Source organism: Aythya fuligula, chromosome 2 (genome assembly GCF_009819795.1).
Source record: "Aythya fuligula isolate bAytFul2 chromosome 2, bAytFul2.pri, whole genome shotgun sequence".
Taxonomy (NCBI): Eukaryota; Metazoa; Chordata; class Aves; order Anseriformes; family Anatidae; genus Aythya; species Aythya fuligula.
This window is the reverse complement of record NC_045560.1, coordinates 41,177,036-41,202,886: the sequence shown is the minus strand read 5'-3', so window position 1 is coordinate 41,202,886 and position 25,851 is coordinate 41,177,036. Positions and strand designations below refer to the sequence as shown.

The 25,851-nt window shown below is 37.3% G+C and overlaps 1 protein-coding gene across 1 annotated transcript; it reads left to right on the top strand.

Moving 5' to 3' along the window:
• Window positions 1-359: 359 nt before the first annotated feature.
• NGLY1 (N-glycanase 1) lies at window positions 360-21,782 on the top strand. The gene is made up of 12 exons (XM_032182207.1): window positions 360-495; window positions 662-776; window positions 2,908-3,150; window positions 5,674-5,830; window positions 8,995-9,217; window positions 9,467-9,588; window positions 9,891-10,036; window positions 10,219-10,329; window positions 15,293-15,457; window positions 16,830-17,018; window positions 20,268-20,445; window positions 20,966-21,782. Exons 1-12 carry the CDS (start codon window positions 368-370, stop codon window positions 21,139-21,141), a joined length of 1,953 nt encoding a protein of 650 aa, XP_032038098.1. The 5' UTR covers window positions 360-367; the 3' UTR covers window positions 21,142-21,782.
• The last annotated feature ends 4,069 nt before the right edge of the window (window positions 21,783-25,851 follow it).

The following is a 25,851-nucleotide window of genomic DNA, read 5'->3' as shown; positions in this document are numbered from 1 at the left end:
GAGGAACTGTCGTGGCAGAGCACAACGTGTGTGCCAAAGCCACGTCAACACAGACCTGAGGAACCTGCTGCAGGAAAAAAAATATAAATAGATAAATAAATAAATAAGACAAAAAGAATGGAAGGAGAACGTGCAATTTAATGAAGAAAAAAATAAATATTTCTGTCATATTGCTGAAGAATCAGGAGTCTGCTCGGTTTCCACACGGGCACACACTGCGGTACCCCCCCGCCCCGGGCCGCGCGGCGCCTTTAAGGCCACCACCACCACCAGCGGGGCGCTGGGCAGGGCCTGAGGGCAGCGGCCTCACCGCCCCGCTGCGCATGCGCGCTGCCTCCAAGGGGGGGGGGGCGGTGGGGAGGGAGCGATGGCGGCCGCGGTGGGCCGCGCTTCCTCGGCGGGCTCGGCCGCCGTGAGCGAGCTGTGCCAGAACGGCCGCGACACCTTCCTGGAGGCCTCGCGGCTGCTGCTGGCCTACGCGGACAACATCCTGCGGTGAGGGGGGGGGCATGGCTGGGTTGGGGGCGAAACGGCCAAAAAGAGGCTGGGCTGGGGGTTGTTTACGTATGGGTGGGCTGTGGGTGTGCTGTGTGGTGCAGTTGCCCAGCTGCTTAGCGCTTACTTAGTGTGCAGAGGTAATTGAAGCTTTCAATTTCTTCAGGAATCCTGCCGAGGAGAAATACAGGCTAATTCGGATTGGAAATCCAGCGTTTTCCACGAGGCTGTTGCCTGTCAGAGGAGCAGTTGAATGTTTGTTTGAAATGGGATTCCAAGAGGTGAGGATAATCCAGTCGCTTCTAATGTTTTAATTGGTTTACGTGCTAAAACTCAAAATGGTATACCTTCTTCTCGCTCAGTTGCAAGGCACTAGTTTTTAAGCCAATTGCTATTTTCTTAGTTTAATTTCAAGCCTTGTTCGCAAAGACCAGTGGTTAACCAACAGAAAACTTCGGTGAGGCTACTTCAGAAATCCTGATGGAGTGAGAACTAAGCTAATCTGCGTAAGATTGGTTTTCTGATGCTCAGGTACCCTATTAGTTCACTTAATTGTCATATATATATATATATATATATATATATATATATACATGGTGGGAATTGAAGGGAAAACCCTCTATTCTAGTTACAACCCACTATTACATGGACAACAAGCTGCACCCTCAGGCTGTAGTTTCCATATTATAAACTTACCGAAACTGTCATCAGGATGAAAAAAAACAATCCTGCTTTTCTGCTGCTTGTTCCCACCACCAGCAGGGCTTATCTAACAGTGAGAACGAAAGTTCTTCTTTTGTTATTTTAAGGAAATAAATTTTTAGCCAATTCACAGTGCATCCGCACAAGTACTAGCGTTGTCATGACAGCAGTGGAGGGCAACAGACTATTGAAGTAGTGGCAGGGTGGGACTTACACAGTTAGAGCTCAAGTAGTTATGAAACTACATCCTAAAATAGGCTCAAGTGAATCTTGATTCTGTTGCTTCATAAAAAATGTATTTCAAAGATTGCTTCACATGCCAAAATAGTCCCTGTCTCACTATATTTTAACTCCAAAGCTTCTTGAGCTAGAAGCGACCTTTGTAGTTACAGGAATGCAGGGGTGAAAAAACAGGTCTCGATTAATGGTGCAAAGATACTGCTCTAGCTTTGCTTTGTTTTGTCTGCATGCATACATAACCACGACATGAAACTGACGTTGTTTAGGTCCGGCTGTTGTGAGACCTCTGCCTTTTGTTCTGGTGAAGTCAACTATTTGTCTTAAAGTTAATAAATAAATAAATGTATGCTGAAGGAGATGGTGACTGCAGAGAAGAGAAATGGGTCTGTGGATTTATTTCTCTGCTGGCGTTCAGGAGATGGCTTTTAATGATGTGTTTTAGCCAAGAGGTAGTCCATGGAGCTAGTGAAGCACTCAAGCAACAATAACATAGGCGTTTTAAATGTGTCATAAAGTGCTACTCCCACTTCTGTCTAATCATTAAGAGCATCTCGGTTCAGGCTTCTGGTTATTGTGCCAATTGAGGCTGAAGTTCACAAACTTCTCTTCGACTGATAGCTAAAATGTTCATTATTTTGTCTGCCTAGCAAGCTAAATTACTCATTTAAAAAAGAGGACTCTTCTGAATTGGTGTATTTCGTTCGATCTTGTAATCATAAGAATTAGTCAAATACTTCATCTGCAATGGCAGGTGACCTAAGGTAGAGGTGCAGATAAACGCATTACTTGGTTTGATGAATAGAAGCACTGAAAACTGAAACTCTTAAACTATGAACGTTTCAGGGTATTCATGTTTTTAGTAATGTATTTCTTCATGTTAAGTGCATTGCAACTGATTCTGTCCTAATTACTGATCTGCTGTTACTGGATTGTCACCAGTAATCATGCTGCAATCAAAGATAGGAGCCCAAAAATCAAGCTGGGTACAGATTTAAATAAGAAGAACGCTTCTCATCTGAAAAAATTACAAAAAGTAAAAGATGCCAGTGTGGAAGATAATTACAGTGGATGCTGTTCTAGGGGCTTCTCCAAACATTGGCTATCCTACTGTGTTGCCTAGTGTTTCACTGCTGTCCTGTAAGAACTGCATTTGTTTTTCATTTCTGTTGCTGCTGCTTGCTCTGCTAAACAATAATTGCATTGTTCATGTGTGACTCTACAAAATAAGTTGCTCACAAAAGTATGTTATTATGAGAGCTTTTCTCTAGACTGACTGTAGGTACTTATCTAATAGCTTCAGCTGTGGGGGACCTACAAGTTTTTCATGTAAGGAACCTAATCTGAATGCCAAATCCTGCCAAACCTTAGGCTAACTTCCAGTTACTGATACAGCTGTTAGCAAGAGCAAATATAAACCAGCAACTAGCTTAGACCTACGTTAATTGCTGAATTAACTTTCCTAAACTTCAGGGAGAAACTCACCTGATATTCCCTAAGGAAGCATCGATTGAGCAGCTACGTAAAATCAGAGATCTGATTGCTGGAGAGAGGAGTAGCAGGCTGAATGAGTCGAATCAGATCCACAGACCAGGATCCTCTGAAGCTGTAGCCAGCACTCAGGCAGCTGCACATCAGCCTTCAAGACCTGCTGACCCTGTTCGTGCCCCTGCCCAGCAGCAGCTGGAAACATCACTTGTGCAATCTCTTGAAATGGTAATTACTGCCTAAAAGCTTTCTATGAACACAAATTCTGAATATAATGATTGAAGAAGTCAGCTGTTGGAACGGATTGCTCAGGTTGTGTAGTCTCCAAACTTGGAAGTTTTCAAGATCTGACTGGATAAAGCCCTGAGCAATTTGGTCTGACCTCATAGCTAACTCTGCACTGAGCAGAGGACTGGAATAGTGGCATTTTGTTGTTTTTGAATGTTTTCTTCAGTCTCTATCCAACTTCAACTTGAAATGTGATATAAATAGAATATTAGCAAGAGATTTTGTTGAAGATGTCCACAGATATGCATCTTATTGAGCAGGGTGTGACAAAAAAAGCAAAATGAACACATTTTGTATTGGAAGGGAGTAATGTGGGAGAGCACAGAGGCAGGGGGAAGGAAGCTAAGACAAGGTTGTATGCTGTGTTTGGTAGTTGTCTGATAACCAACAAAGGAACTGGAGATCAAGACTAATATGTTTATAATTGTTGATGTCTCAATTCATGTGTCATGACCTGTATGCATGGCCTGTGAGGGCTTTCTTTATTCATGCACAACTGTTTTGAGAGACAATAATTAGGCCAGGCAAATACAAGTATATAGTTAAGCTGTTTCCCTTGTGCAAGAGTTTGAGAGGAAGTTCCTGGCCAAGAGAAAGAGAGGGGCAGAGTCCTCGTTTCAGCTGATGTTACTTGGCCTGATGGGAGAAGAGTCTTAAGACCTCATATTACTCTGGAAAATGAAGCCGTTGTACTGTTGGATATAAGATTGAAGGATTCTTTGGCTTAACCCTAAAGAATTTTCTCCTTTACAACCATTGTGGGTTTGGTTTTAAATAGGTTGGTGCAAGATGGATCCTTCCAAAAGCTTGCTTCCTATACATCCTTCAGCAGACTTTGTCTCTTTTTAAATGATATGAGCAATATATTGTTGGATGTTGAACTGTCGTGCTGTTTCTTTTCAATATCTATTCAAGGCAGAAAAATGGCACAGTATGGGTTCAAGTGTATAGATGCAATGCCTGGGTTTATTTTAGTATTGGCTTATCTGCTTACTGCATTTTACTGTTTCAGCCACTTCTGTGGTGGTGGTTGGAAGTGACTGTGAAACTTCACTTGCTGAAGTACTGGTCTGTATGTTTCTCTAGGCTTCTTGAGATTCAACATGGGTGGGTGACGAGGCCAAACTAGTTAAAAGCAGCTCTATTAGAACTCTGTATTTCTGTTGATCTCTTCAGGAAGTTACACTAACAGCTCTCTGAACCTGTTAAATTCAGTCTATATAGTCTGTGTTGATTAGAAAGAAGTCCATAAAGTACCTTCTGGCTATGACTTGGCCACCTTGTTTGCACAGGAATAGGTGTTTGTTTCTCAGTAAGCACCTGTATTATTTCTGTATGCACCGCTGTCAGATGTCAGAGGGATTTAGAATGGTTTTTATAGTGTGAGCAGTTTTATTTCTTGCAAGTGTGTTGCTTACCAAGACTCTCATGAATCACAGGTGCAAACAGGAGAACAGATCCAGCACAGGAATATTCCTAAATAGCACTGTTCTAGGGGTCTAACCCATTGTTATTTTCCTTTGTCTTTGGCTCTTCTGCATTTGTTACCGTGAGACATTCTTGACTTCAGGAGCAAGGAAAACTCTGGCTAGTTATTACTGTAGTGGATGGATTGTGATCCCTTCCTGGATCATATGGTGATTAAGAGGAGGAGAGAGATGTGAGTTAACCAGGCTAAAGACTGAAGCATGTTCTATTGCTAGAGAAAAGGAGATTCAGCAGTATCACTGGCTCCTCCCTGTGTATGTCAGATTCTTGATTTTTAACATCTCATTTAGTTTTCTGTGTTATCCCCTTTTGAAGGGAATTAAGTATCTTGTTAACTACTTAGTAACTTAGCTAGCTAACTTTTTAGATATGTTGCACTCGAAGATACACCCAGGCACACGCCACTAAGTGACACTTAAGATAACAGAGTGAAGAAGCCCAGTTCATGTGTTTTGGTTTCTAGTGAAATATGGTCACGGGGTTCTATGTTCAAAACTGGATCAGAGTTGATCTGAGAGGAAGTAAAAATAGACGAGCAGTGTTCATGAATAATAGAGTAACGTGAACTGGTTCACGTGGTGTAGTAGTGTCCAGGAAATTGAATGAATAACAGATTATTTTGTAGATTTCAGGTAGAAGGTGTCCAGAAGGAGAAAAAAGAATTGGGTAAAAAAAAAAAAAAGTCAAAAACTTTGTTAGCAGAGGTGTCTTTTAAAATTCCTCCTCTCCTTGAATCAATACACTTTTTATGAAGGATACTAATCAGAGTGCTCAGAGATGACAAGTTGGCTTTATGGCTTGGGTGGTGGTGTTTGTTGCAATTTTTGATATCTTTATAAATTTATGCTGTTAAAAAGTAAATAATGTAACTTGTGAGCGTGGAATTGTGACTGTGAGTTAAAATAGTGGAGCTTGGTTCTTTTGGTTTGAGATAGAAGTTCATAAGCCATTTTATGACTGAAAATCCTTTTGCAGGCTGCAAGTATCTTGAAAGCACTTCAAAGCAACTTTGAGCATGTGTTAGTGTATGAGGATCCTTCTCTTCAGCAGAAAGCACTAGCTTCAATTCCCCTCCAGCAATTGAAAGGGAAGGCTCAGAAAAAGTTAGCACAAGCTACAAGACTGGACAAAGGTAATGTCACCAAGTTGCAATGTGTATGAAACCAGAAATATTCTTTCAAACATTTGGGTGCTTCAGGGGTATGGATTTGGTCAGATGTCTGCAAATTCCAGATGCTGTTTCTAAGTTAGAAAAGCCATCTTCACTGAAAACTTGAAAATCATTACTGACTTTCACTTCATTACTATTTTTCACTTCTTTCTTTTTTCTCTATCTAAAAGCATTTCATTTTTCTATTTCATTTGTGCCTATCCATCCATCCATTACTTGCTTTCATGTACAAATTCTGAATTCTTTATTTCCAAATTAGCAGCAAACAGTGCTAAGGAGACAAATTGAGTGAGCATTTACTGTTATAATCCTTACATCTAGAGTGAACTAACTACAAGAGGGAAGGGAACTTGTTTTTTCTTTATCGTCATTGTTTTGAAATTGTCAGAGTTTAGTTTTCCTGTCTATACTACAATTCCAAATTCAGGAAAAAAATGCAAAATGCCATGTTTGTTAATAATGTTATTGGAGAGATTTTTGCATATGGCCTTTCCAAAGCGCAACTTCATACAAAGAATCATCATTCTTGCAAATGCTTAAATGAATAACATTGTTCAAATGCAGCCCTCTTGGAGCAAGAATTGAAGCATGAGCATAAATCTTAGGCACTGATGCTACAAATATGTTTTTTCTAATAAATGCAAGTTTCTTCGGAATGCACTAAGACTTTGTCCGTCGAAAATGTGTTAATCTAAAACTCTTAGTTAGAAATATTTCATCAATATAGTGAAATTATACAATTATATATATATTTTTAAATAGGATTCCAAAACCATATTTAGATTCACAAGAAAAAGGATTTTTTTTTTTTTTAATCTTTGACAGATTTTGGAACAATTCAGCTTGCTTGATGGGGATGCTGTTGATTACAAACCAGAAATAAGCTGCTCTTATCATTTTTCTAAATGACTGAGATGTTTCATACAGCCATGCGAACCTGTAATTGCACCTTCGGCAGAAGTGAACTTTTGAGAATGAATTTCATAGTAATTTTTCATTTTTTTTTTTTTATAAAGCTACAATAGGAAGTAGTACACCACATAAGCAAGCATAAAGCATTCTTATCCAGCACAATCTAGTACGATGCAATGGTAAAAAGACTTAGCAGTAAGAAATAAAAAATGATTTAAATTCTTTACAAAATAAGTAAATAAAAAGGACAAATGTATGTCTTAGACCCTGCTTCTATTTTCTTGTGCACCCTAGTGCCAAAGCAAGGAAGGAAGGAAGGAGGGTGATGTGTACAGATGCTTCTTCCCAAGCCGTTGAGCTGATCAATTCAAAATGGCTTCCAGGGCTTAATCTAGATGCAGAGGAGAAAATCACTGGGTTGTGACAGTTTGAAAGCATTTTTTTTAGAGCCTTATAGAAATGTTCCTTTGGAAATGGACTATCTAGGAGATACACGGCTAATTAGCCCTTTCAGTGTCTTTGGTTTGTTACTATATTAAGGCTGTCACCTGTAGGAACAACTGTTTGATGGTAAGTGACACTTATTCTTAGGACTTTCCCTACCAGGCATCATAGGAGACTGTTAGGAAGATTGCTTGAGCAGAAACACAATTTTGACTGTTTTCCTTTACCACTTTCCATTAGAAAGATGGCTTTTGCAGTTGAAAATAGCTGCATGTTACAGCCAGCTGTTTTCTGTTCAAATAGATCACGTTTGTCATTCTTTCCATGCGATGTTTGCTTGCAGGGCCTATTTTACAAACCAAAAGAAGAACATTCATATGATACCAGTTACGTTTTCATAGACAGACTCTGGTTTATGTGTTGTCCAAAAAAAGACCATAGCCAGTGTTCAGAATATTCTCATTCTGTTCTTGTCAGGAAGTTCGAATGCATGAACATGTTCATTTTGTGAGCAATAACACTTTGTCAGAATGTTTCAGCACAGATGTTCTGCACATACAGTGCATTAAAATTTCCATTGTTGTGTAATTATAAGTCAGTCTGAAGTCTCAGGTTTTCTTGCTTTGATTAACAGGTTATCTTCTCTAATGCTCTTCATGTTCTTGGCAATGTGTGTTTAATAGGGGCCCCTGGTCTTCCATACCAGGCAAAGAATTCACACCTTCCTCTAAAATTCATCTCTAGATGAATTAAATATACATCTTCATCTATTCCTTCCTCACTATCCTGAAGAAGAAGCTAGTGCACAGATTTGCTCAAACTTCCTCTTAAACATCATTCATAGTTTTTTTTTTTTTTTTTTTAATATATATATATTCATATTTTCATAAGTCAGACCTGTCTGCATCGTGACTATAAGCAAACTACAGTCACATAATAACCAGGTATTAGATACTGATGATTGCAGTGTGGCCTAGATGGTGGAGTTAATAAGAAGACTTACTTTATTGTTTATGAATCTGAGGAGGAGAATCCCTGTGGGCATTGGAGCAGAACATACATATAAAGCCTATAAGGAGTTAGAAGGGATGGATCTCTTTTAGAAGAGTGGATTTAATAATTTGTTAGGTGAAGTGAGGTTATTTCTAAATGGTGGAATAGCAACAGTACAACATGTATACATGGGAACATACTTGTTGTGAACGTAGGACAAAAGGTCAGAAGTTTAGTGTGTATTAACGTGGCAGAATCGGAGTAGAAAAATAGTGACTTCCTGTGTCACCTTGAGTAAGCTGACAAAGCTAATATTTGCTGAAGTCATAAGCAAACTCGTCTTTGTTTACATAGCTCCTAATTACTCCTAGTGTAATACCAAAGAACAGGAGAAGAATGTTTAGGAGCAAAAAAATAGTTTGTATACTATCTATTTCATAGTCCTAGAAGAATATGAGGGGAATGAGGGAAGTTCACCGGGCTTCACTGTATATCTAACTTGTTTTTCTGAGAATTTCCTAATTCTTACTCGAGCTGTAGTGTTCAGTAGTGCATTTTTTTTGTTTGTTTGTTTTTTTAAATATAGTTTGCCATTACTTAGTCTTCAGAACTTAGATTTTTCTTTCTGGTGTTTTTAAGCAATGCATGAACCTTCATTTTATGAGATCTCTAAAATATAATAAGGCACCAGGAGACAGTGATCTAGGTAGATACTGGAAAGTTAGCTAAATTATTGTTTTGCTCTTTGATCAAACCGTGTTGTGTAAATTTTACAGGTGCACATGTGAATGAAGACGACTTCTTGCTGTTGGAGCTCTTGAACTGGTTTAAGAATGACTTTTTTCATTGGGTAAATAGTCTTCCTTGCAGCAGGTGTGGTGGGCAAACAGAACAGAAAAGTGACAAGCTGACACCGACTGATGATGATCTAAGGTGGAACGCTGGTCGAGTGGAAAATCATTACTGTAACCAGTGTCAGTTCAGTAATAGATTCCCAAGGTGAGCATACAAAGATTTGCTTTGTTTTTTTCTTGTCTTTCACAAAACAGCTATACATTTGTGCATTTTGTGAACAAGTGTTGTTACATGAAAGATTAGAGAGGCCTTTTTAAGCAACATTATAGGATGGTTGGTGAAACAGCAATGTATCTTTAAGATGAAATAGATAGGCAATCATGATGTAAAAAATTTTGAAAGGTGAAATTTGTTTTCAATTATTCTGTTGTTTTTTTTTTTTTTCTCCTCTAGGTACGGTAATCCTGAGAAACTTCTGGAAACCAGATGTGGACGCTGTGGCGAGTGGGCTAACTGTTTTACACTGTGCTGCAGAGCTGTAGGGTTTGAAGCCAGATATGTCTGGGACTATACAGGTAACAGTATTACAGAATGTATTAATACAAATAATTCAAAACGAGGTTATTTTATGGTTCTAAGGTTATATTAGCCCGTAGGCACCATGTAAAGTTATTCAGTCCAGCTAACAAAATATAAATTCTGTTTCTTGACATGCGTGAGAGATGAAATACAGTTCTGCAACTAAGGTTAGATGCCTGATTTCAGTGAAAATCTTTTGTCGAATCAAAGGGAACGTGATCCTATGATAGTATTGTGTTATTAGTAGAGAGAATCTATCCCTATTATTCATTGTTTACTTTCTACCTTTCTTATGTAGATCATGTATGGACTGAAGTATATTCTTCATCTCAGACAAGGTGGCTTCACTGTGATCCCTGTGAAAATGCCTGTGATAAACCTCTTCTCTATGAAACTGGGTGGGGAAAGAAGCTCTCCTATGTAATCGCATTTTCCAAAGATGAGGTAGGAATAGTGATGCTTTAAAAAAAAAAAAAAAAAAGTGTACCCTGAGGCAAGTGTGTGAAGTAATGTCATTTCCAGAATTATTAGGGAAAAACATACTTCTACTAGCTAGCCTCTTTATTTTAAAGCCAGACATATGGGAATCTTGTTTGCTTTATTTTCTTCTTCAATTTGTGCTTGAGGTTGTTGATGTCACCTGGAGATACAGCTGTAAGCATAAAGAAGTACTCACTAGAAGGACAGCGCTTAGTGAAGCTACACTACGTGAAACAATTAACACATTCAATAGAAAGGTATGTAGCTTTTCTTAAATAGGTTTCTTTAAGTGAAACATAAGTGTTTTCCTCAAATGTGAAGTCTTTGAACAAAGGAATGTGTTTTGTAACCTCATGGAAATGTCTCTGCTTTATGGAAAGTAAAATGTTGCTAATTGTAAGGAACTCATTTTGCACAAGGTACTTAGGTTTTTCAGTGTTGAACTTATTTGAAATAAGATAAAGAATGGTACGTGTGTCTTACATTCTCAGGGATGTATGTGTCTACGTGGATAAAATACATACTGATACATACTGTGTGTGTGTTTATTTTTTTCCCTAGCAGATTTTAAGTGCATTTATTCATCAACAGATACAGTAATAAACTACAACTGCTTTGTAACTACATGGAGTCTCTGAAGACAGTTGCCTTCAAAAATGCTATAACTTGGAAACAATAGTATTTATAGTTAACAGGAAATGTAGGCCTAATCTGTTTTCCGTTATTTTTTTTTTTTACAGGGTCTAGAAAGTTGTGTGTGGGGGGGAATGATTCACAGGTTCTTTCCTAGAGTTTCAAAAAGTGTTGATAACATCAGTAGAACTCTGGCTCAGAGCCACGTATACAGTCACAGAACCCAAGGGCACTTAGTATCTCTCTGCTAAACTTTTGGCACTCCCTTCTTAGTACAGGATAAACTTTTCTTGACTCAGTGTACTAGAATCCCACAGAACATTGAATCACCCTTAAAGTTTGTGCCCTCGCTTCCTTCCAGGGCTAATTTCTTTGCACAGAAACATTGGTTCCTGTAACAGAGTAAAGCTGATGGCTTAATAAACACATTATTCCTTTTTAGAGACCTGCTGGCTTGAGGGTTATAGTCACATGCTGTGAAGAGTTGAGCTGGACTTGTGATTTCAAGTCCTAGCTTTAAAACTTTCATCAGTAACAAAAAGTCAGTCACACGCAGAGTAGAGCACAGACAAGGCTGGCCACAAATTAACAAAACTAAATGAAGTGAAGGATCAGAAATTCAAGTTGGGGAACGTGGTGTACTTTGTGAAGGGTTGCAGGAATTTAGTGAAGTCCTCTGATTGTTGAACCCTTGCTGCTACAAAACTGATCTGAGGGGCTTTTAATTCAGCCCCTCAGATTGCTGGAGATAGCAATCAGTCACCAGCCTCTTCACCACTTGAAGAAAACCTTGGAAATGGGGTGCTGGTTCAAGACTGAGCATTAGGTGGTACTACTGATAGAGGATTAGTAAGAAGAAAATTAAAAATATTGTGGCAGTATTGATGGAATGAGGAAAAACTATAAATGACTCGTGAGCTGGCTTATATCAGTGATGTTGCTGTAAGATTGTGCTCTGTTTCACTTACAGAAGCATGGAGAACTCCAGTAAAAAAAAAATGTGTTGCCATCTCCAACAGATGGTGCTGCGTGTTGGTCTGATTCTTACTTCTATCCACCTTCTTTATAGGTGCAGCTCATGAGCTGACATGAGCACTTTTCAAACAAGAAAGAACAGGTGCTCTGGTCATGTTTTAGAGGAAATTTTCATTAAAAACTGAGTACAAGGAAGAAAGCTATACATGTGCTTCCCAAACACCCCTGGCTCTTCTCTACATGTGGGAAATCCCAGACCTTTCTTCTCTGTCCTGCAAGCTTTCCCTACTCCTTTTAAGTATTATTAAATCTGCCTTATAGATCTAATAGAACACCTTTATCAAAATAAGGCGCCCTTAAAAGAGATTGATAAATTACCCTCTCTTTTCCCAAGCTGAGTGATACTCATTCTCCTCCTCCTGCCATGCTTTCTTTTGCCCAGTAGCTGTTCAGGATATGTTTGACAGGGTTAATTTAATTAGTGTCTGTAAGTAACTGCTCTTAGTCTCCATTCTTTTGTCTGTTATAGTTGAAATTGGGTTTCCAGGGACTAGAGGCCAGTTGCAAGGAGATAGCTTGAAGAACAGTTTTTGTTGCTGACCTTTGTCCTAGTCCAAGGGCCTTTCCTGAAGTTCATACTAAGGAGACAATGCAGTGGGAATCACAGGGCCATTAAGAAATGGCTGGTTGAGGCTCTCCAGGGGGTATTCAGTAGCATCTGCTGTCAGTAGATGACTAAGGCAGCTCACTGCTAGAAACATCAGTATGTCTTAGAGCAGGTTTCCATTACTCCAGGTCTCCATTGCATTTCCTTCACTGCAGCCTATTCAGCAGATAATTGATGTAGGTTGAGGCTGACATCTAACTTTCCCTTTTTCCATCATCAGCTAGAGCATGGCTCTTCACTTGGAGGACTAGGCTCAGTACCTGTTGGTGCAGAGCTCCAACACAGCATCTTTCAAGTTCAGTTCCTCTAAATTACAGCTGAGGAGAAGCACAGTGTACAGTGCACATCATCACCTTTGCTGCGCTGTCAGTGAAGACATTCTATGAGGTCAATATTTTGCTTTCCTGTGTAAAGAGCAACTGCTCTAATTGCTGTTTCTCTGCGTGTCTCTATTTAGTGGCTAAGTAGAGACAACACACCAATTCAAAGGATGTTGTATGCCTGTCACTGTTAAATGGAAAAGGGGTGTAGCTAGTTTGATCTATTCAATACATGGTTTTGCTTCTCAGAATTACTGTGCCTTTTGTTTGGGTCAGGCACTCCTGAATGGGTGTGTAGCCAGCCTGCTGATCACCTAACACCTGCTGTCATTCTATAGGACCCTATTGCATCTTACTGCAACGCTCTGCTTTGCCTTCTTTGTATGGGCACTGCCAGGCTCTAGTCCATTATACGTTGCCTAATATATAGAAAGAGGAGGGAGACCTCAGAACTTTCCACTGCCTTCATTGGAAAGTGATGGTGGGGTAGGGAAACAAATGATCTTATTTGCTCCAGAACTGGATCAATTTTGTTTGTAATTGTGAATGATTATTGCTCTTAAAAGGAGATCTAATAAATAAGAGATAAAACTGCAGCCATCTTGGGGTGATTGATGTGAGATGAACCAGCATCCATGTTAATGGTTTAACATTCAATTTCAATCCTCAGATTATCTGTTGCTTACCCAGCAGTGGGTCCACTTAAATTGCAGTTTATCAGTCAGTCTCCCAAAAGCATGCAGTTCTTCAAGAAACAAACAGCACGTGATGCAGAAATTATTTTAAAGCTGTAGTTCACAACCCCTCTTCCTTCCTTCCTTCCTTTTGCATCTGTCCGCCAAAGAAAGACAGATTCTGGGCGTGCATGTAGAGCATAATGCCTTAGGAAGAAACAAAAGCAGGAAGTTTAAGCCATGACAGTGTATAATGGAGTTCTTGTAATCCGTTTCAGTGCAGCAATGCTAGTGACAGCAATGTCATTTACAGGAAATTTAGTAACAGGTTTTCCCACCGTGTTCACTGTTGATCTCTGCAGAGTCAAGGTGTTAACACGTCTTAGCTTACTGCTGACATTTATATGCAAGAGTGGGTTGGGAGGTGTGAGGGGAGGGAGCAGGGACAAGAATTCACATACTTGTACCCTACATTTGAGGAACTCCCTAATTTCTTGTTTCCTACATGAAAGGCCTGGTTTTGGAAACACCCCTTTTGTGCACAAGCTCTCTGTTCTTCTGACAACTTTTCCAGATACTGTTACAACAGATGCAAAGCAAGGGCAACTAGTTCTCAGTGTGGCATCACCAGCATCAGTGGTGATAACCCCTAACCATGGGATTTCCTCCCTCAAAGTGGCTCAAACAGGATTGTAGAGTGGAATTAATAACTTGGGATAAGCAACATCAAAATCCCTCTGAGCTGGAGTGCATCTGTAGAGCTGCCTATGGATACCCAGGTGCCTAGGCAAGTGTCAGGTTCAGGAAAGCCTGGTATTTCACAGGGAAGTGCTGGAGTCACTGCTCTAGACAATTCTGTTAAAATGGCTAACTGGCAACTGGAATTCATGCGACTGAAGTTATTTCTCATCATATCTCTGTATCTACTTTCCCTTATCCAGTTTTATGTTGTTTTCTGGAACAAAGGCCCGTCCAATGCCTGTTTTCTGATCCCTAGTAGCAAAAGTTCCTGGGCTCAGGACTGCTTTTGAGATTACTGGAATATTTATTGGCCAGAAGTTTCAGGTCTTAATGGGCTGTGTGTGCATGCCTTGTCTGATCACAGAAATGGGAAAAAAAGAAGCAGTGTACATACCCAGTCTTGAACTTAACTTTCCATCCCTGTACTGGTGTACTCTACGTGGCTAAGAAAGAAAGGCTTTACCACTCATTTCTGTGTTTGATGTGAAAATTGTAGAGACTAAACCACAGCCTGCTAATGATTTTTTCTTAATTCTATATAAAAACATACCCCTAGTTTTATTCATGTGGCCAAAGAGTGTATCGTATGGTTTTTTTTTCTTCTCCTCTAAGGTTTGCTTAATTTACCTGGAAGTATGACTTTTTTTCCCCCCTCAGTTTTCTGATATCTGCAAATATAGGAGTGTCATAGTTTATTTATGATAGAATCAGTCACTGTGAAATAATTCTTTCAGGGACCAACTGAATCTTTTGTTTGGATTTAATCACAAAACCAAGACTGCTGCCAGCCATATCACTCAGCCTTAGAGAAGAAAAGTTTGACCCAATAATTACGTTTGCTTTCTTTTTCCCCAGATAATATCAAGAACAGCTAAGGTACAGAATGCATATGAATAACTAAAAAATATGCTATGGAAGTATTTTACCATCCAAGCAAATACAAACATAGCACAAATCTTATTTTAAAATAAATCCACACAGTTATTGCATGAAAATTCACAGAAAAAGCACCTAAACAGCACTGTCAAATAACTACAGTTATGACTGATTTATATTTGCACATGTGGAATAAAATTAATGTTTCTAACAGCCATTCTAAACTTTAAATGTTACTCTCTTTTCATTTTTTTCCTGCTGGTGTCAGTCTAGAACAGAATTAAAAATAGATTTTTTTCTGACCCTTTAACTCTTTTCTTAAACGTCTTTTCAGAGACAACGATTCTTGGCAGAAAGCAGAAAAAGTGAGCTCTTGCAAAGAACAATCGTGGAACTTGTTGAGTTCATTTCTCCTAAGCCACCTAAACCAGGAGAATTTGGTGGAAGGACATCAGGTTCAATGGCTTGGCGAGTAGCCAGAGGTGAAGCTGGTTCAGAGGTATTTAACTTTTCCACTGGTGACCATCCTAGAGGTAGCTAACTCTAGCGGTTGTGTGGCTATGGTCTGAAGAGGAATAGTGCTTCATGAGTTAGTGGTAGGTAGACTGAAGACTGTTTGTTCAAACAGTGAACTTGGAAAAGTGTTAGGTGCCAGTTTGTGAGTTCAGTAGAGGCACACAAAAAAGTTTTGAGGACTTACTGTAGTTTGTTGATTCAAAAAATGTTTGACAGTAACTGAATCACGTGAAAGTGTGTTTTGTACTTAAAAGTTAATTTAAAAATATTTTTTTTTCCTTTTGATTACTTATGATGCAACAGAACTAGGAAGTTTTAAGGCAGTTGGAAGCTGTTGGGAAAACTTTTTAAATTGTGTACTTGTATTATTAGGTACTTTTGGTTAAAGCCTAGAAGCAGGTTTTGAGCAACTATTTTTGTTAATAAAACAGTGCAGGAACAATTAAGAGCTTATTTAAGAGCTTGTTCCGTTCACATAAGGCTAAATGGTTTTCTTATCAATGTTTTTAACTATTTCAGAATGCAAGACTTTATTTTGAATTCTTTTATGATAAGATAGTTTCCCAGAACTTGAGACGTTTTTAGCTTGAGCTGGTATGTAAAGATGTGACTTAAACCATCACTCATGACATTGATTTTGTAGTGATCCTGTCATCTGGAATGATTATCAATCCTAAATAGAGGTGGTTAGGTGAGATTAATGGGTTTCATAACATTAAGTTTCAGAAACGAAGGATTTCAGTTCTCTATAGTTTAAAAGATTTGATTTTTTTTTTCCTGAAACTCATAAGAACAATGAAAATTCTTTAAAAAATAAATAATAAAAAAGTAATACTGTGAACTTACAAAGTTTGTGGCTTACCTTTTTCTTGAAGTTGATTCTGAAGTTATTATATAGAAGCCACCTGTGATAGTCACAGACTCACATTTGGCATTCAGAATAACCATTTACCTGTTGATTATAAAAGAATTAGAAATATACTCAACATATAAGATTTTTATTCTTAACATGTTAATCTCTTTCCTTAAATTTACTTATTTTATGTTAACGGTTTGCTTCTGAAAGTAATTATGTGAAACATTAAAACAACAAAGTATTGTTCCTCTCTTTAAAAGATGCAAGTCTATTGTCAGAAAGTAGTTTGTTTATTTATGTATTTATTTTTTGCAGAAATGCTTTTGTTCTGTGACCTCTTTAAAAATTAAGGTGTTTTTTATTTTCAAATTTTATTTTCCTAATTGGCAGCAAAACTGAATTGGGAAATCATGGTACACTGATTAAAAGTAACGTAGTTTTACCGAAATTCACTGGGGATCGAATGTGCTGATGGTTTTTTTTTTTTTGCCTTTTTCAGAAGAGAAAAGAAGTAATTTTTGTTCCCTTTGAAAAAGAGAAGACATCTAAACTCTTCCACCTCACCTACAATATAGTGGAAGATAGTTATATACGGATTTCCAATAATAATGAAAAAATAACTGGCTGGGAAGCTGGTGTTTGGAAGGCAGAGTCTATTTGGAGAAAGGTTGAAACAGATTGGAAAATGGTAAGGGTAACATTTATTAGAAGTGTTAAATCTACCGTGAAAGTATGATAATGTGAGTAAAACAGAAAATTCTTGCCCATGTTTGACATCAAAACCTCTCTTGGTGCCTATACAATTTAGCTGATGTTAGTAAATGTTACTGTTAAGCTTCAGAGAAGATTGTCAGATGATTTAAGAAATTGGGAATAATTTCAGCTCACCTTTCAGAAAGGTAGAATCCTTGCTAGAGCACCAAATTTTAAAAACTGTGTTCCTTAATATTCTTTTGGGCAAACTTAGGATGCGTTGCTGTTTTATTGAAAAGCAATCCTTCTCTCTGAAAAAGTGTGGTGGTTTTTTTTTGCCTTTTTTTTTTTTTTTTTGGCTTAGGAGAATAGCTTTATAGTGTGTATTATATCTCTGTGATGCACAGCCAAAGGAAGAAATTGTCATCCTAAACATTATGGTTCCATCTGCAAGAAGGCAAAAAACTGTCAGTTAGCCAGATTATTGTATACCCTGCCCAGACTCCTTCCCATCTGTCAGGACACTGAGCAGCAGAAGAATCATATGCTCTAAATCTAGGAAGAAGAGAATTGATGCCTGTAGGATGGGAAAGGGTCATTTACCAGCAAACAGCTTTTCCAGCGACAGCTCCCAACTGTGGAACTGAGCCTTCCTATCAGGGACTAGAGCATGTTATTGCTCTGTTACCCTGTCATCCTACCAGCCTGAAAGGTCTCTGGCCAAACATTCTTACAGCTTAAGCAATGGTTTGCTTCCCAGTAATGAAAAATGGAGCAAGTGTATAATTCTCTTCTGACATTTTCTGTTCTGGGTCTATACATAAATGACTTGCAAAATGCTATCAGAGAATAACTTAGAGAGGTTATTATCCCTAAAAGAGAAGAAAAAAATAGAGAATAATATAAAAGATGTTACAGAAGAGTAGATTGATAGGAAAAGAAAGCAACAAAAACTCAGAATGAGGGACATCTGTTTTCTGCCTCCCTAAGATCTGCTAAAAATCTGGTAGCACATTATATCTTCAGGTCTCCAATGATCAGTCATCCTCCTTTTGTAAGAAACAGTCTTTGCAGTGAAACCAATTACAAGTCTGCTGTTCTGCTCAACTCTACTAATCAGATAAAATAGAGGAGCTGGTCTATAAGACCAGACAGAAAGACTTTACCCTTGTGTTCAAGAGCTCCTCAGTATTTCTGGATAAAGGATGAGAGAATGGCCTTGAAAAAATAGGAGCTCTATAGATGTAGGTATATCTCAGCCTTATGGGTTAGAATATTAGTTTCACAGGAATAGCATCCTGTAGAATGGTTTTGTATGAATCTAAAATTACATTTTTCTTGTGAGTTGTTTGTATTATGGGAGGTAGAAGAGGGAAGGGTTGGTTGGGGTTTGCATGTTGGTGGTTGTTCTGTTGTTTTTTTTTAACTTCTCAAGTACCTCTAGTAGGTACAAATTTGGAGTTTGATTCAGCAGCAGTCCAAGAAATTTACCAACCATAAAATATTTTATTTACCATTTAGTGTGTGATGAATGGAAAGTACGTGTAAAAAGATAACTGTAGGTATTAGCCCAGGAGTAACAGAAAAGAAGTGCCTGTTGTGTCTTATGTCTTTCCTGTGTCATTGCAAAATGACGGAGATGGCATGCATCAATTGGTCATCATAGTCAGTATGATGATCATGGCAGTAGCAAGATTACCTAGAGGTAGTTTGACATCTAGTGCTCAAACAAGCAGCCCACAATAGGTGATGATAACATTGTAAGATCTGATATCCGTGGGTTTTAAAAGCTTGTCTTCTAGAAGTGGAAGAGAATCTGACTGAGGTGTTATTTTCCGAATTCATGCTTTTTTCCAGTTATACTGGAAAAAGACTATCCAAGTGTGAAAGTTAGAGGAGAGTCAAAAAAGCACAAATGGAAACTTGTCGGTTTCTGGTTAAATGTCTGGATATTAACAATGGAAGATGAACCAGACTAACTTGTTTTTTATCCCTAAAGCCTGTGTTTAATGTATCTCATCCAAATCGTAATGAATGGAGAGTTTTGGCACCCTTACAGGCAATGACGGTTCAGTGAGTTCTGATCAAGGAAAATCTCGTGCTAAAAGTAGTTGAAGTACTTAAAATACATGTGTGGAGATGAGCACTTTCATGAACAGTAAGATTGTATTTACATGAAAGCAGGTTATGTTGTTACATTTCCACAGGTAATCTTCAGGTGTAACACCTCACACCTTTAGGGTTTTCCAGCTTTCCTATGCATGAGAATTAACATTTTTGTGCCTTGGTGCATAATAAAATGAAAATCCTGACTTATTGTCTGGGAATGATATTTCTATTTTAAGGTGAGATCTTAGTAAAGCATATTACTGTACTTTATTATCATCTCATTCGGAGTTTTTACTTCCAGTTTTAAAAACTAAAGAGCTGCCTAAATCCACTCAGTATGACATTAAACACAAGTCTGGACATATCAGAATTTTGGTAATGGTTTCGTTACTATGGATTCCAAAAGGATTGTGGCTGGCTTGAGTCTCTTAACCTGCAATGTTTGTTTTACGAACCAGATTTGAAAGTAGCCTCATGTTGAAAGTACTGCATATTGCAAAAATCTTATGAGGATTCGTAGTAACCCTTCAGTAAATGTTGATGTATGAGCCTGACTCTTCAGCCACGTGATATTCAAAATGTATTTAATGTTGGACACATTAAATTATGCAAATCTCTAACAGCTCAAATAATACCAGTACAGGACGTGTATGTGGACAGCATGTATGATTTACTTTAACCAAGACATGAAGTTCTAGGAGTGGTGTGCAGCCAGGAGCCACATCTAAAGAATAAAATACTCATTACAGTTTTCTTCATCAGCAATACTGAGCAACAAAAATGAAATTGAGTGTTTGGGCCTGTGGATTTATATAAAAGCCAGAAGTCTGCTTTTTAAGAATAATGAGCGTAGATATTTTCATGGGTCAAGCTTTAATGAGCATTTTGAAATCGATTAGTGAAGTCCCTAGTGAAGGGCTGTGAATCATGTACGATTACATAACTGTGGAATAGATTTAAGGGTTCAGAATGAGTGTATACAAAAGTGTGCTATGAACAGTTTTAAATGTTTAGAGGCTTAATAAAGAATGGAAGTACACTATATTAAGTTATAATATCATTATTACAGTAATTAATTAGATATGTGTTGATCATCACAGGTTTTTGACATAATGTCTGTCTTGTTTCCACTTAGGTTTATTTAGCCAGAAAAGAGGGGTCATCCTCTGCTTCCATCAGCTGGAAATTTGAATGCAAGTCAGCTGGTCTAAAAATAGAAAACGTTTCAATTAGGACAAGCAGTCAGACATTTCAAAGTGGAAAAATAAAGTGGAGAGTATACTCTCCCACAACAGAAATTGCTCTCTTAGGAGGTAAGTGTGGAATTATATCATGCAGCACAAGTGTAATTGCAAATAAATAGTTTATATAGGAAGAGCACTGGGCAGATATTAATAATTACACATAATGCACATTGAATTTTCTAACTTAGTCTTCAGCAAGGTCAATAAAATACTGTGTGTTTAATCAAAATTGGTATTAAAAACTGGTACAAAACCCGAGTTGAGTAGTGTACACAACCCTGCCTGCAACACGGAAGGATTAGGAAAAACATGGAGGATACAAGATACCTGTGTGTTTTACCTGGAAGGATAGATATTTGTGTATGTGGTGGCTTCAGTCTTGACTAAGTCCTCTGAATATTAACAATAAACAAATAATAATAAAAAAATCTGCCACTATTTTTTTTCTGCTGCTGATAGATTAATGTGAGTAGTTATGACTCAGATCCTTAAACATTCATTAAAAGTTACCCTTTTTAATAAGCATTCTAACATTATATGCTGTCTGGAGCAGAGGTTTTCTTAATTGTTTATCTTTTTCTTCCAATAGATAAAAATCTTTGCTCCTACTCAGATTTTTGTGGTGCAACAGAAGTTACATTGGAAGCAATTCTAAATGGAGGGGATGGTGAAACTGCATGGCAACACACACAGCTGTTCAGAGAAAGCTTAACAGGATGTGGAGAAAATTGCTTGGAGATAATTATAAAACTTACTGACCTCTGAGAGCATGAAATAAATAGTGAAATAAATCATCTTTGGATTCCTTGAAGACACTAAGTCATGGATACAATATGAAGACTTGGTTGGCAGTTCCCGCTTGTCCTGTTGGCAGCTTATTTCCTGTTTCAATCCATCAGTTTAGCCAACTTGAAACTGCAGAAGTGTTGAGTAGGTAAACATCTCAATGAAAGCCTTCTTCATTTTAAAAACACCCAAATTAAGAGATCGAATCATTAAAGTAATACCTTTACTTAAACTTTAAAGAAAGGAAAACAGATTTTAGAAACCAAAATGTGATAGTAGGAGCACAGAGCAATTTTAATTAGAAGTTTTGAGGTTGGCTTGCTGATTATTTTATTTTATTTTTTTAATAACCTGTGTTTTGGAAAAACAGTTTGAATTCCATTTTCTGATTGCAACAGACATGTTGTGATGATTTTAAAATATTTTAAAGAGTAATAGAAGCCTTAGACATTTTAAAAGAAAAATCTGATTTTATGTAATAACCAGAAAAGCTCAAATAAGAAATATTGAAGCTATCTGAAAATAATATTGTTATATATCTAAGTATTAAACTTGTTTTAATACCTAGAAATGTTTGGACATATGATTATGCTAGGAAAATAAACTAATTTTGAAAGAAATATTCCTTATGTACCTAAAATTTTGTCATGGCTTGTGATATGAAATTTAGATTTGAAAATGAATAAGAGCATCAGTTTTTTATATACAAAAAATTATTCATTATACATACTCTTTTACAATATAAATTCAAATTTATGCACCTTTTTACAGATTTATGAAGTGTATAGGTTGAAATAATTTTTTTTAGCTATTGTCTTGATGCAGAAGTGTATACAATTTTCTGTTTCTTTATGCAATGTTTAAATTTCTTTGCATTGGAAATAATAAAACTGCCACCCAGGAGATACCAGATGTAGCAATGCTGTGAATAAAGTATGGAATGAATGTTTAGGTTAGACAGTCTCTATAGAGAATTTGAGGAAGGCTATGGCTGGAATATACAGGAAATTTTCTATCGTAGGACTGTAATGCAAAGTATGGCTAAAGTTTTATTTGAACATAAGTGAATATTAGGGATGATGATCCCAAGGCCAGGGATTTTTAAAGCTTGTTTTTTCTTCCCCCTGCTTTTTCTTTTGACCTTTCCAATTACTGTGTTGATTTGAAATGATTGTCTGAAATCATTTGCATTGAAATAAGCGTTTGCTGACTTTTCAACAAATTAAGTAAATATTAGACTGTTGGGTTTCGTTAGAAAACTGCAAGTGCACAGTGATCATAGACACCAAAGTTATACTACAGATGTCTTAAAGTAGTAGATTACAACAGCTCAGGAGTGACGGGATGATGTGTATGCTTTTCCTCAGAATGCAAATTGACAGTTTATGAGGGAGGGAATAGGAAGAGAGAGTGTCACTCCCTTAATCCAGAACAACTCAGTGACAGGGAACTGTTTGGAAGGATGTCGATCTACAATTGACAAATGCAAAGTAAATTTACCAGTCTCCATTCAAACCTCCTCCTGCTTTAGTTTCAGCTAAATGCTAGTTCAGAGATTTTGAGCGGGAACCCAAAAAAAAAGTGTTATAGATTAATCTATATACTATGTTGGAAGAAATTAGACAAAATACAAAACCAACTTTCAAAACCAAACTTTTTGTTCATATCCTGGTTTGATCTGAATGCTGCATGCAGAACAGCAACCACTAGTGGCAACACAAGAAATCATAGGAGTAATTTCCTACACCCCAGGAACCTGATGGGGGAAAGAAAAAAGAAAAAAAAATGTTTGAAACATATGAAGGAAGTTCCTTGTAGGCAGCATAGAGAGAAAACACAGAGTACAGAAACCAAGCAAACAATCTGTATATAATTATGTATTTGTGCTAAGATATAAGTAAAAATTATCTCATCTGATCCTTCGTGATAATCTGTCACCTTTACTCATCAGTTATCCACAAAGCATTTTTCACATAATGGGGGTTATATTTTATGTCTAAACCGCATTATGTGCAACATCAGGAAATGTAGAACACTAAATATAAAGTATGTTTGTCTCCATAGCACAGTGGAATGAAAACAGATGGTAGGCAGCACATATGGCTGCCAGAAGCTGGGAACACCCATTTGCAGAGTTCTTCCAGTTTAAAACAAAACAAGCCAAAACAAAGGAACACCAAGGGGAGCAGAGATTGTGCCAAGCAGATATCAGGATATCTGTCCTCTTCTCTACATTCACACTCCTCTTCTCTTTACATTTAGTTGCTAAAGCTAAAAATCGAAGTACACTACAAGTTTAGAAATTGGCGTGCCATAGTATTTGTCAAAATTTAGCATTTATTAAAGATATTTTTTAAAAAATCTCCAATTCCCACTATGGTTTCAAACCTCTGGTTTGCTTCTTTGAGCAGTTCAGCAATTTAAAATTAAAAAAAAAAAAGTCTACAGTAGGTCAGTACAGTTTATTCTCCTCTGCAGTTACCAATTTCAGGTAGCAAGGAGCCACTGGAGCAGAATTTTGATACCTCCCATCCTATTATATGGCTCTTAGGAACAGCAAAGTCACAAGCCAAGGTCAACACAGCCTCAAGCTGTATTCTAGGTGTGTAAATATTGTGAAACGTAAGAGTATAAGTGTGATTGCCTGTCTCAATAAGAGAACAGGGTTGGTTTTTTTTCCCTTTGTTTAGCTTTTTATGTTTATTCCTGTGCTTTGCTTTTTTTTTTTTTTTTTTTTTTTTATGGTAAGTTTTGTAGTTAGACTGTTAGCTAAGTTTATGGTTAGCCTGCTTCAGTTTCTGCAGCGCTATCTTTTTCTACACATTTCCATTTAATTTTAAATTCATTTTAATTTCCTTTTCATTATATAGAGAAATGCAAGTGTATGACAAATGTGCCAAAATTAAGTTAGTTTCTTCACTTATTTGGTAAGAGAAAACAAAAGGGATAGATTAAAGATTCTCAAACTCAGCAGAAACAAAAAGCAATAGTAATTAAAATTGATGACACCCATAAACCAACAAAAATAGCAGGACTTAATAGGATTTAATGGGGAAGGAAAACATAATAGACTAACTTCTATGATTGACCCTTTTTAGAGATGTTTTCTTATTTGCTCGTTTATATTTAGGTTACTGAGAAAAATGCTCAGAATAAGAAACAGCTTTTTTGCAAAGCAGTCTAATGTTTAAGGTATATCTGTTCTTAAACTTTTTTTATTATTATTTTTATTAGTCTAAGCTATATAAATTATTTTAAAATTAAGAACAGGCTCCTTTGGCTTGATATAGGATCATTCCTTTCTTTGTTCCAGCAAATAATGTGTCTTTAATTTTGGAAGAAAAAAAAAGTGTGTTTAGTGACATATTGTAGCCAACAGCTTTAAGAGAACATCATCTTTAATGACTGTGAGATTTGAAGTGTGACTTTTAGCACTGGCAGAGCCTCGAAGGACCTGAGCCTAAGCACTGGATAGCAATGACCCTCTGTTAGAGATCACCATATATTTTGAGTGTAATGTTTCAAAGTATGTTCTGCCAATGTGATATTTTTACTACATAATGCTTTGTGTTATTTCATATCCCTAGAACTTTGGTAATGTAATGTATGTCTCATATCCCTGAAGTCCCAGGGGAAAATATTCTCCCTCCCAGAAAATCATCTAGCAGCTTATTTTGATTCTGCCATGGTCAGGAGGAAATGCTAGATTTATTTTAGATACTCACTTCAGATAATACACAGGCTCCCTTGTGCAGCAGTCATATGGAAACCAGCTGACGTAAGAAAATGAAGGCATTCAGGAGCAATGTTTAGGCAAACTCTTAGTAAGGTAGGTGGGACAGTTTGTAAGAGTCTCTTAGAGAAGTTGGAAACGGCAGCAAAGTATGGAATGGAAAGAAAGAAAACTAGCCTCTTCCCTCTGCTTTTACCATTGCGATGAGAAGGATACAAGGTAATGGAATATTGTATATGTCCATGCTTGCTCTGTATCAAAACTCAAAACAATGTAGTTAAACTGCAGCAGGTTTTGCTTTCATCCAAAGCATCAGGGAAATACACGTTACATTCAAAGCAAAGTTCAGCACTGGCAAAAAGATGTAAAACTTTATTGGCCAAAAGGAAAGTGCTGCTTTGTGGACTGTAATACGAATTCTGAAGCCATTCTGTTTTCTTTTAGCAAGAAGCCTGCCACAGACTGTTTTTGATTTGGGTGTTTTCTGCTGTTCTGTTATTCGGCTAGGAGTCTCTGCCTAACTATACTTACTAATTTCCATGATGTTAGCAAAGATGGTTTCAAAGAAACTAGGCAAAAGAAAAATATTAAAATAACAGATTGGAATTCCACAAAAAACTCTGCAAGGGATGTAACAGCACAAGCAGTAAGTGTTAGAGGCCACGATATAGTTTTCATTCTTGAGGACAGAAAAAGGTAAAATCAGGTTAATGCTGAGAAATGAATGTCAAAATTGCATCATTTGAGTTTTGTTTAGTAAAATAAGCAATTTTTATAAATCAAAACTTTTTAGAAAGAATTATCATCATGGAGCCTTCAAAGGCAAACAGTGCCTTAATAAGTTCTTGCTCAAGTATCAGAGTTATGTATGGACTGCCTTTGTAAGATGTTGTCTCAGCTCCTGACAATCTTGTTAGTGATACAGGTTATTTCTTTCACTCCAAATTCAGTACTTC

Coding starts and splice junctions, on each gene's coding strand:
- NGLY1 (XM_032182207.1), top strand. CDS start 368: ATGGCGGCCGCGGTGGGCCGCGCTTCCTCGGCGGGCTCGGCCGCCGTG. Junction 496..661: donor TACGCGGACAACATCCTGCG/GTGAGGGGGGGG, acceptor CAATTTCTTCAG/GAATCCTGCCGAGGAGAAAT. Junction 17,019..20,267: donor TTGAAACAGATTGGAAAATG/GTAAGGGTAACA, acceptor GTTTCCACTTAG/GTTTATTTAGCCAGAAAAGA.